This window comes from Mandrillus leucophaeus, unplaced genomic scaffold, assembly GCF_000951045.1.
Source record: "Mandrillus leucophaeus isolate KB7577 unplaced genomic scaffold, Mleu.le_1.0 Scaffold132, whole genome shotgun sequence".
NCBI classification, from domain to species: Eukaryota; Metazoa; Chordata; class Mammalia; order Primates; family Cercopithecidae; genus Mandrillus; species Mandrillus leucophaeus.
The window spans coordinates 2,366,217-2,377,917 of NW_012101277.1; the positions used below are offsets into that span (position 1 = coordinate 2,366,217).

The window sequence follows — 11,701 nt, forward strand, 5'->3', positions numbered from 1 at the left end:
GTGACTTCATCTTCCCCGAATGCTGTTGCTGAGTTTCATTGCAATGCCGGGTCTCCTGTGGCATGAAGGGAATGTCAGGAAGCTGGTCCTAGAGCATTTGCACTGTCACCTATGGAGTGCAGCATCTAACGGCTCAGTTGTCCACGCACACTGCTCTTGGACAAGGAGGGATAGACATGCACTGGTGAAGCCGGCGGAGAGAAGCCATGTGAAGGAATCTGAGCTCCTGGGAACAGGGTAGGAAGAAGAAGTCCTGGGAATCTTCCCTAAACTTCTCCCTTAGGCGGGGCTGTCCTTACCCTTCTGAAGCACACGGGTACATGGATGAGGGCAGCTGCCTCACAAGATTGAGGTTTTATGAGGAGGAGGAAATGTCTGGGTAGGTTTACCACACAGGAAAAATGTGACGTTAGACCTCATGTGGTTAGCAGCGGCGAACCCACACAGGTCTGCAGCAACTCAGTTCTTGCTGCCTTGGAGGAAAGAATTCAGCCCAGGGACAAAAGGCAGAGTGAGAGACTGAGGCAAGTTTTAGAGGAGGAACGAAGGGAAGTAAAGTACACTTGGAAGAGGACCAAGCGGCCAACTTGAGAGATCCAAGTACCTCATCCGCCTTTGACTTGGGGTTTTATACATTGGCATGGTTTGCGTTTCTTCTCCCCTGATTCTTCCCTCGGGGTGGGCTGTCTGCATGCACAGTGGCCTGCCGACACTTGGGAGGGGCTGCATACACAGTGTGCTTATTGAAGTACGCATGCTCATTCGTTTTTCCCTTATCTGTTGAATGTTTCTGGAGGAAGGTCATATGACAGTTAAACTCTGCCATTTTGCCTCCTGGTGCATGTGCTTGAGCGCACTCGCCTGTCTCCTGAGATCTTACCAGGAAGCTGCTGATCATCTGCCTCAAGTGCCTTTTTTTTTTTTTTTTTTTGAGAAAGAGTCTCTCTGTCACCCAGATTGGAGTGCAGTGGCACAGCCTCACTTTCCAGGCTCTAGAGATCTTCCCACCTCAGCCTCCCGAGTAGCTGGGATGACAGGCACATGCCCAGCTAATTTTTGTGGTTTTTTTGTAGACACGGGATTCACCACATTGCCTAGGCTGGTGTCTAACTCCTGGGCCCAAGTTAATCCGCCTGCCTTGACCTCCCAGAGTGCTAGGATTACAAGCCTAAGCCACTGCACCTGGCCAGGTGTTTTCTATTGGGAGACTGCATTTCCCTGGTGCCGGCTGTGACCAGTTGTTATTTTAGAGGGTTTAACAACTGCCTGACCATCACCTGATGGTCACCAGACATTCCTGTGGCAGGGCCCTCCCCTGTCCTGCTCATGTCTACCTAACTGCCTACTCTAACAATACTACTCCTGTGGTATGGGGATCCTAAGACAAAAAGCTAAAATGAACATGTTCTAGCACTACAGAAACTCATACCGCCCCTCAGTAAAGGCAAATTTTAAATCTCTGTGGATAACCCAGGGCACATAGTGAACAACCCCTTCTGAAGAGGCGCTTATGTCTTCCCTTTACACCCACCATGAGAAAGAATAACCAAATACAATAGAGCCTTCCCTCCAGGCCCTCGAAGAAAACCTGGGTGTAACAGAACAAATTTAGAAGAGAGTTAAACGTGTGCAAATAGAACCTATAAGGTAAGAAGAGGTCAATCTGGACAAGAACCAAATAGAAATTCACAATGGTGAAACACTGTCATTGAAATAAAGTAATTCACTAAATGCATAGTAAACTGCTAAAGGGAGTTAGTGAATTGAAAGATATCATAAGGCTGGGTGTAGTGGCTCACGCCTGTAATCCCAGCACTTTGGGAGGCCGATGTGGGTGGATCACAAGGTCAGGAGTTCAAGGCCAGCCTGGCCAAGATGGTGAAACCCCATCTCTACTGAAAATAAGCTGGGCGCGATGGCATGTGCCTGTAATCCCAGCTACTCGGGAAACTGAGGCTGGAGAACTGCTTGAACTCGGAGGGTGGAGATTGCAGTGAGCTGAGATCGCGCCACTGCACTCCAGCCGGGGCGACAGAGTGAGACTCCGTCTCAAAAAAAACAAAACAAAACAAAAAGATATCACAGAGAAGTTGAAATCTGCAAGGTAAAATAAAATCTATTAAGAGTTTATGGAGAATATCTACAAAATAGAGGAGAGGCAATATCCAAAAAATTGATGGCTGAGAATTTTTCAGGAGTTTTCGGTTTGAAGAAGCAAAACTAATTTCTTACCGTGATAAATAAAAAGCTCCTTTTTGTTATGTCTTAGTGATACTTCATATCAGCAACAAAAAAACAAAAACTTGGAAAGCTATCAATGACAAAAGTCATTTACCTATAAAGGAATGATAAAAGACAGACTTCTCAAAAAAAGTAGAAGTCAGAAGTAGGCAGAATAATGTCTCCAAACTGCTAAGGGAAAATAGCAGACAATCTAGAATTGCATAACAATAAATCTATAGCCAAAATCAAATGTAAAAATAAAGATTTTCTTAATCTAAAGACTAGGTGAGCTTATCACTCACAGACCATTGTTAAAAAAAATCACTAAAAATGTACTTCAGTAGAAGGAAATTAAATCCAGAAGGAAGGAATAGTTAGAAAAAAAAGCAAAGAAGTGAGTATGTTGGTTTATTTATGTAAGTGTAGATTGTAAATGATAATGATTAAGGCAGGCTCAAAAAAAGGTGAATTAAAATAATAGGCGGTAACATGGAAGATGAAAGAACACATTCTAAGGTCCTTTTATTTTCAGGAGGAGGACAGAAATATGATTAACTTGTATATTAAAAACTTAAGCATAACCGATAATAGAAATAACACTTCCAAACCAGTTGGGGGAGGGGAATATTAAAGCTATCAACCTGACAGAAAACAAGAAAGAAGGAAAGAAGCACATAATAAATTAAAAACACAAAATAAGTTTTCATGTGTGTGTATATGTATATATGACTGCAAAATATAGGTTCAGATCTACCAGTTTTTGCAATAAACAAAATTATCTTAGTGACTATATAGATTGTTTTAATTAGCCATGTGCTACTAATAAAATACACTAAAAATAATGCAAAGTTTATTAGCTGGGCATGGTGGAATATGCGTTAGTCCTCGCTACTTGGGAGGCTGAGGCGAGAGGATCATTTGGCCCCAAGAATTCGAAGTTACAGTGAGCTATGATTATGCCACTGCACTCCAGTCTGGATGACAGAGCAAGGCCCTGTCTCTAAATAATAATAATAATGCAAAGTTTAGAAGCCCCACCCTGCCCTGTGGATTTCATAATTGAACAATATCAGGGTGTGAAAGTGGCATTGAAAAACACTGATTTCTTGCCTAAGAAACTAGGATATCATTAACTAAGGATGATAGCTGGGGATGTTCCACTTTGGAAGTAAAAAGAAATTAGTGTTCATTGAGTTCTTCCTAAGTCTTAGTTAGGGCCTACAAAGGAAATTAAGAAGGAGCATCAGAGAGAAGGACTTGTGCTGTGTGTCATGGAAGCCCAGTCACAGGAGAACTTGGAGTGGGTTATAGCATGGGAGCCCCAGAAAGAAAGGAGAATTCAAGAAGAACAGAGATTTTTAAGGATAAAATAGTCAGCAGTATTTCTGCTGAACACAAGGGGTTAACCAGAATAAGTATTGAGAAGCCGCCCTTGGATCAAGCTTTAAGAGGACAGATTAGCAGGGTATTGGGCCTACTGGTAAGAGACAAAGGAAGACAATGGGAAGTAATAAATTGGGAAAGCAAGAGTGTATTTTCCCTCAGGAAGTTCAGCACCTAAGGGAAAACAGTGGATGGTGAAGAGAGAAGCAATCTCAAAGGAAGTTATCTTGGAATAGGCAATAACCATATAGAAGAATGAAACCTTAATTATCTACAGCCCTCAGGGAAATGAGTTTCCTGGGTAGCCATCTTTTCTAGGTGACCTAATGCTTGCTTTTTAAAAATACCAACCTAATTTTGACCATTTAAAAAATATGCAGAGTCACTAGTACTAGCAGCATCAGGGTGGTCTCTTGTTCATCTTTCATGAATCTAATAAAGCCAGTCATTTCTCCATGACTGCAGGACTTGTTGAGGCCTGTCTGGAGCTTAAAATAACCATACAGAGTTGTGTTTTGAGTTCTTGTATCTGTTTTTTGACATCTTTGAGTGTCTATCTTTTTTCCATGTCTCATGGTTAATGTGCTAATGTAGTAACAAGGTTTGAGGGAGGCATATCTCACACGTGTGAAAACTCAAACACGCTTATGAACTACAAAAGGATTGAGTATCTTTTATTGTCAGGCATATTTTCTCATAGCATACCATAATTTTCTATGTCTAGTCAGCTCATAGCTGGGTTAAGGTAAGTTCAGGCCTGATAGGCAAATAAACTTAGCCAGGTTTCTGAACCTAAAAAGCTCAGGTGCAGACTGGTCAATCACCAGGATAATAAACGTCACTCTGGTAGCTGGTGGCCTTTCCCCATGTGTTTATGTCTCATATACAATTTAATATAAAACTAAGAGTAAGCTGGGGTGATATGGTTTGGCTCTGTGTCCCCACCCAAATCTCACGTCAAATTGTAATCCCCGCATGTCAGGAGAGGGACCTAGTGGGAGGTGATTGGATCATGGAGACAGAGTTCCCCCATGCTGTTTTTGTGAGAGTGAGTTCTCACGAGATCTGATGGTTTAAAAGTGTGGCATTTCCCCCCTTCACTTGCTGTCTCCTGCTGCCATGTAAGTAAGACATGCCTTGCTTCACCTTCGCCATCCAGCATGATTGTAAGTTTCCTAAGACTTCCCCAGCCATGCAGAACTGTGAGACAATTAAACCTCTTTTGCTTATAAATTACCCAGTGTCAGGTAGTTCTTTATCGCAGTGTGAGAACGAACTAATACATGAGGTGAGCAGCTGAGAGGCTCTTCTGACTATAGTGTATGAGCTGCAATATGTTGATTTTGAGATATTTACTTGGCTCTTCAGCCAAAGACCTCTTTGGAGGCCTTTATTTCCTGATCTCAAGAGGAGGAAAACCTCAGGACAAACTGGTTGCATCTTCCCTCAAGAACAACTTAAAGATTTCTGCTTCAAAGATAATTCTCTCAATACAGATAGAAAAAATTATTCACCTACTACCCCATCCTCTAGAAGGAAAGGTTATTTATTTCTATTGACTATAGTATCCTTTCTGCTGTGGTGTATGTTACACTTCTGTCTGCTATCTGGGCTGTACAAATAGACTTGATCTTCAAATACTGTACAACTTGGAATCTTCACAGTCCTGGGATCATTTGCTAGAGCACTTGTTCCTAAATAATGTAATGATGATGTAGTTCTCAACATGAAAGTCTGTGAATTTTAGCAAAAGAAATGGAGAGGCTTCTGGTTTTCTGAATTCCATAACTCACAGTTCTGAAGGCGAGACTACTGAGACATTTCAAGTAGAGAAAGGTCACTAGCAATATCAGGGTGGTCCCTTGTAAAAGGCCTACAGGCTGGCTTCCAAGAGGACTTATACGGCGACATTTATTATCTTGATGATTTACCAGTCTGGCTCTTAGCTTTTCAGGTTCAGAAACTGATTTAATCAAGATACAAAAAAGAGATTCATTATCAGAGTTGGTCTCACCTTAACCAAGCTCACAAGATTGATCTGTAAACCAAAATGCCACTTGACATTTACACAGAGAAATATAACTGATGGATATTCTTAAAGTACAAATGACTAGCTCATTCTTTCCTGTAGGCAGGCCTATGCAGGGAAGCAGATCATAATCAGGAGGTTGTTTGGTGAACACGAAATCAGAATAAAGCTGAATCATATGCTTAATGGTATAGGCTAAGAGAGTAGTCCATCCCACACCAAATATGACCCTGCCAGTGGAACTAAGTTCCTTTGAAGGCTGTCAACTATGACTCCCCCTCTGCTCTGGTCAGTGTTTGGATAGACACCTGCCAATGTTTTGTCTCATTTTTTTATGCCTCAGGGCTAACCTAGGCCCATACCCACCCAAATCACCTCCCAAGTTAGTCTTTCTCCTAGATGTTAATACTTTCCATCAGCTTATAGTGTCATTCTTTCTCCTTAAGCTTACAGTTTAAATCTCAGCAATCTTATTTTCAAATTCTTAAGAGATCTCTTGCTGAACTTACATTGTTCAAGAGGAGAGGGTGACATTGACAAGTAAGCAGCTCACTCACACCAAGACTTATCATTTACCAATAAAAACTCTTCACATTCTTGTTATATGCTTCTGCTATGTTGTATTATTTTTAATATTTTTCCTTAACTCATTTTTAAAAATTTAAATGATTTTTACAATAGAAAATGACTATTTTTTGTCACAAAAGCAACATAACTCTAAAACTAACTATATTGAAAACAAAAGTCCTTATTTTTCCCATGTACCTTTTTAGCTAGATACCATTTATCATGGAAAGCTCTGAGCTTGAGCAGCTTTTTGAGATACACTAGCAGCAAACTGAGACTGCCCTCAATATAATCAAAAACATCAAAAGAGGACTGAGCAGGTGAATAATGTAAGACATTATCTAATGTATTTATATTTAGTGCCTTGTCCCACTACCATGTAAACAATAATCTCACATTAGGTGTCCTACATTTTGGGAAAAGATGACCTTGACTTTTTCTTATTGTAAGTGTATTTGAAACTTATTTATACAACTATAGCGATGCCTCCCCCTTCCCAGCCTCACTTAACCCTGGCTTCTGCCTGATGCTCTACTGACTGTCTCATTCCTGCCTCTCCTGCACAGGTACACACTGGCAGCTCAGGACCTGGTGATGCGTGCCCGGGGTGTGCTGAAGGACAGAGGATGGCGGATATCTAATGACCGACTGGGCTCAGGAGATGACATTTCTGTATATGTCATTCCTTTAATACATGGAAACAAGCTGTCATGAAAAAGGCCCAGGGGATTGGGAGGACAGAGGGGAAGAAAGCTGGGATGCCTCTTGGCAGGACGGAACTGGGAAGTGCCCCAGCTGAGTTCCAAGTGACGCAGTCTCTTCCCAGCCCAGGTTTGGAGTTCACGGCCAAAAGGCTATGCTTCAAGATGACCCTTTGGTTTCCATTTCTTCTTTAGTAACAGGTCAACTCAACAAGAGCAAAACACAAAGGCTGCTACCAAGTGTTGTATTTCAGTTCCTTTCGTAGGCCTCCGAGGTGGCCATTGCCTATTTGGGGTATATATGTCATATTTATTTTATCTCAAGTAGCTGGGGCAGCCATTTTCAGGTGTAAATGGCAGAGGACTCTTCAGCCTGTCAAGCTGCCAACTTCTCTACGGGTTAAAAAGTGCTGCATTGGAAAGTAGGGGTCATGCCTCAAAATGTAAGTGCCCACCTTCTAGGAAGCCTGAGATTTATTTCAGGGATTGCTGTCTGACCCCCGCCTCCTTCTCTTTTCTATTCTTCTGTTCTTCTCTTGCCTATTGTTTTTCTTCTCTGTTTCTATTCTTTTGTGGCAGTGGTGGAGTAAGGCAGGGATTTGTTTTACTTTATATTTTTTCAGTTTTTGACATTCCTTGAATCTGTTTTTTTTTCCCCCCTTCCATAGAACAGGCCTGGGACTTTCCAACACCCTGCTGAGGAAGTTCTGCGTCAAAGTCCCAGCCAGGCTGGGTTGTCCCCACATCCTCCAGCCCACACAACCCAGGCAGCATCTGGGCCGGTGCCCTGCATGACAGAGGACTTTGTTGTGTAACGTTTGTTCCCAAGTTGCATTTTCTCACCAAATCAGTGTGTTTTCATGAAACTATGAGTGTTTCTGTGGACCAGCAGTTCCTCTGTTGTCTTCAGTGGTCTCCCTGTGTGTCTCAAGGGTTCTCTGTGAGAGTCTGGATTTTCATTTCTGGAATGGCTGGCCCCATCCCACTTTTCTGTGTCATGGGGACACATATAAAGCAGTGTTTAATAGAGCAATTTAAGAAGTTCTTTGCATCTGTTGGTTCACCATAGCTCGTCTGGGGACCATTTTGGATTCAGGTTTCATGGCTTGTGACTGTCCCCAAGCCCACTCCAAACAAAGCGTAAGGCTCAGAGTTCTGTCAAGGAGCAGCAGTTCTGTTCTCACCATCATCGTTGTGCAAGGCCCCTCGGGGCGGGGGACGGGGGAGCACTTTAATAAAAGCATTTGAAATGGGTTGACTGGCCATTCCCATGCTGTGCTCCTTTTCTCTAGAGAATCATGTCCCAGCTCTTCCAGGTCCCACATCTGAGTGTTCACCACAAGAGCAGCAGCCGCAGGCACAGCGCGCACCGTATCTACCTGCTACTTCTCCGCTGGGAGGAATGGCCAAGTAGACTGTAAAACTTCTGGCTCTTAGGCAGACTTGTACAGCCACAAAATTACCTAGTCTTCCTGCTGAGCTCCTGAGGTATTGCCACCATTTTGACAACTTTGAGTAATTAAAACACTCTTCTGACCCAAGAAGGAAAAAGGTCACTGATGTGACCCCCCCTAGAATGCTAGACAGCTAATTCCAGTTCTCACGTTTGTTTGAATTTCTTCCCCAGAGGAGAGGAGAGAAACTTCTCCTCCAGGGCAGTAAATCACCTGCATTTCTGGAGTTGTCCATATCGTATTTGAAAAGGCCTGGAGCCCCTCCTACTCAGGCATGAACTCATTCCACGGTGTGGAGACCGCGCCCTGTCTGGCAGGTGAAGCCCTGTGGGAATTCACGCCACCCGGTGTTTGTGGAAGTGTTGGCCTGGGAAGAATGGGACTTCCGCCTTGTCAGGAGTTGTCTTCATCTGATGGCACGTTTCCTCCCCGTGCAGTAGATCTTAGCTACCCCAGATATCTCTGTGGAGAGAAGTTTGTGGAAAATGCTTTGCTTCCTGGCAGTCTGATGCTGTGGGAAAACCTTCAGGCATGCGACAGCAGTGTGGTCCACTCCCTGTTCTGTCCTGGTGCTCAGAGTCATGTGTAAGAGGAAACCTGAGCAAGTCTTCCATAGAGGACCCTGAGCTGCCGTCTTTGGGATCCTTCCTGTGTCCCCACTGCCTTTCATTTACTTGCTTTCCTGGGCCTCTATCTGGGCCCTACCTTGAGCTTCTCCAGTTTTATTCAAGCCACCAGAGTAAGAATTTGGGTGTAGATGTCACAACTACCTTCTACTCAATTCACCAATTCATTTACTGCTATGGCACATCTCAGGAAAAACTCTAGAAACCTCTACATCTCTAAATCCTCTATAAAGTCTTGAGCATTTAGTCCTGCTGGTTTTAGTTAGAAAGGCATCCAGGAAGTGTTTCCATAAGCCCCCTAGGGTGGAAAGATCTTAGTTACAAGATAAAGTCATATTTGTGTTTGGGGGATGGGAGGAAGACTATAAATGAGGTGAAGAAATCAAAAGTGGGAAACATGATGTCAATGAAGCATGGCAGATCTGCCCAGCACTGATATCGCTCTATAAATTGAGCTTACTCAATTTTGGCCTTATTTTTTACCCAGGCCCCATGTCACCCAGTCCTGAAACAGTAACTGTGTCTACATAATGGGTTGGCCCTTGGTGTGTTCCTGGAGAAGTCAAAGGACGCACACTTCGACACTCTGCGGAACGTATTTATACACGGTTCTGAAATCTTGCGTATCTGACTTATAGCCAAATTTGCTTGCTCGAATAGCCTCAGAGGAAGTCTTGTTTCATAAAAAGCTTTTGATGTCCTAGTCAAGTCTTTATGGTTGTCTTGAGGGGTGTGTGGCTACTTTAATGAAAGGCTTTTCTGCTCTAAATCTCTTTGCTGGGCTGGGCCTCTTCAGACTATCTGGTGAAACTCCTTTCCTTAGAACAAACTCAGTCCGTCCAGACTCTGTGGCATTTTGCTAGATGATAACCAAAGCCTTGTTCCTGTAGCCAGTGTCAGCAGTCAGAGAGGTAGAGGGTGCGTTCTGCTGCGGTTGCGCATGCCTATCAGCTGTTTTTGAGGTGGAAAAGAAAGGTGAAAATCGGACTAGGCCAAGTACTCAGCTGTCTTAATAGGACAAAGCCTTAAGCAGTGGAAATTTCAGTTATTTTCCACAGTATTCCATTTTGGAGGATTTGGGGTGTTTACTTTTTAAATTCTTAAACAACTTAACCTCCATGAGGCTTTGTGAAGTCAGCGGTGACCACCCTCCTCTTACTGTGTTCTCAGTATTCATTCACTTCCAGGGAAGAATGACAGTCACAGGGAGATGGTGGTGGGGAAGAATGACAGTCCTAGGATCCAGATTTAGCCTCAGATCTTCCCCATGCAGGCAGGGTTTTCCATTTAACAAGAGCACTCGTATGAAAATGTTAGGGACAAATCTCCCATGTCTTTAAAATTCTGATTCTCCTCTTGATATCCCCTTCCTCACCTGCCAATCAACTTTATCAGGCCACAAGTGGTCACTGGTTTCCCTTCCACAGGTTTGAGGTTCTCAGCTTTCCTTAAGTGACCCAGCAGCTCCGCTGTTTTCAGAGTGAATATGCTAAGCTTTGATGAGATTCTATTTTCAGTAAGTCAGTGCTTCTGGGACACTTGGAGAAAGCTGTGAGAGTCATTGTCTATGCAAAGAACAACCAGGCTGATCCTAAAAGTTATCCAATCTAAGAAAATGGTAAAACAAGGTCTGGCCACAGCACAGAATTTTATGTGAGGAACTCAGATTTTTGAGGACTTATAATTGCAGAGAAAGGTTGCAGCCTGCACACCGTAGCCCACCTCTCTGAGCAGACTTTGGTTCTGTGTGGTGATGTGGCGCATGTTTGTACACTGGGATTTTTCAAAGGATGCTACGCGAGCAGCCTGACTTGCCTCTTCTGTGAGGACTGTGGCCTTTGTCAGATGGAGTGCCACTCTGCAGAGGACTGCTCTTTTGAATCCACAGTGTTATCTGTGTAAATAGCTTTAATTTTTCCTCTATGTCTTAGGTGTGAAGTTTTGTTCATGTAGCAATCAGGTAGAGTGACCAAATAAGGCTGTAAATGTGCTGTAGTTTTCTACTGTGATGTACTTGAAGGAGAACCTGTGTCCTCTACTTTTCTGATCTCCCTCAAGTATTTTGTGTTTGTTTCCTGAATCCTGAGGTTATTATTTCACTCCTGTTTTACCCCCAGTTTTCTTTGTTTGTTTGTTTGTTTGTTCTGGAGACCCAGGGAGGCCCATGGTGGAGATCATTTGTAAGGAATGGATCATGGTCTGGGTTTCCGAAACTACCCTACGTACAGTGAATGAGAGAAATCTGCCTGGAAATGGTTTCAGAACCATGTACCTTTATGCTTTGTGATTGTGAAACATTGACTTTTTTGTAACCCAAAAATGAAAACTGTTTAGTAAAGGGGATCTATTTTGTGTGTTTTGAAACTTAGGTGCAATGTCCCCTGGAAAAAGCTAAAGAAATGTATATGTTCAATGACATTTTAAAATAAAATATTATATATATGTATATAGGACATATTCAGCAAAACTTTTTTCTGTCTTTTGTATGAATTCAATGTGAAGTTTCTTTATATCAGGTCATGGTCAGGTAATGGTCTGGTTTCTTTATATCAGGTAATGATAATGATACAAAGAGTATCATGGCTCAATGTGAGGTTATCAACTGTGAACACAGACTCGAAATCCAAAGGGAATGGATGCCAACACTATAAGCCTTCACAGGAATAACAGTAAAGACTAATACATTTCAACTATGCCTCTAGAGGAACTACCATGGAT

At 42.8% G+C, this 11,701-nt stretch overlaps 1 protein-coding gene across 1 annotated transcript in view; it reads left to right on the top strand.

Annotated features, from left to right (window-relative positions):
- Window positions 1–11,440, top strand: part of PPM1H (protein phosphatase, Mg2+/Mn2+ dependent, 1H) — a 307,084-nt gene extending 295,644 nt beyond the window's left edge. Inside the window, exon 10 of the mRNA XM_011972919.1 lies at window positions 6,769–11,440. Within this exon, the coding sequence (XP_011828309.1) occupies window positions 6,769–6,916 (148 nt within the window). The 3' untranslated portion in view covers window positions 6,917–11,440. The remainder of the gene's footprint in view (window positions 1–6,768) is intronic.
- Window positions 11,441–11,701: the final 261 nt, after the last annotated feature.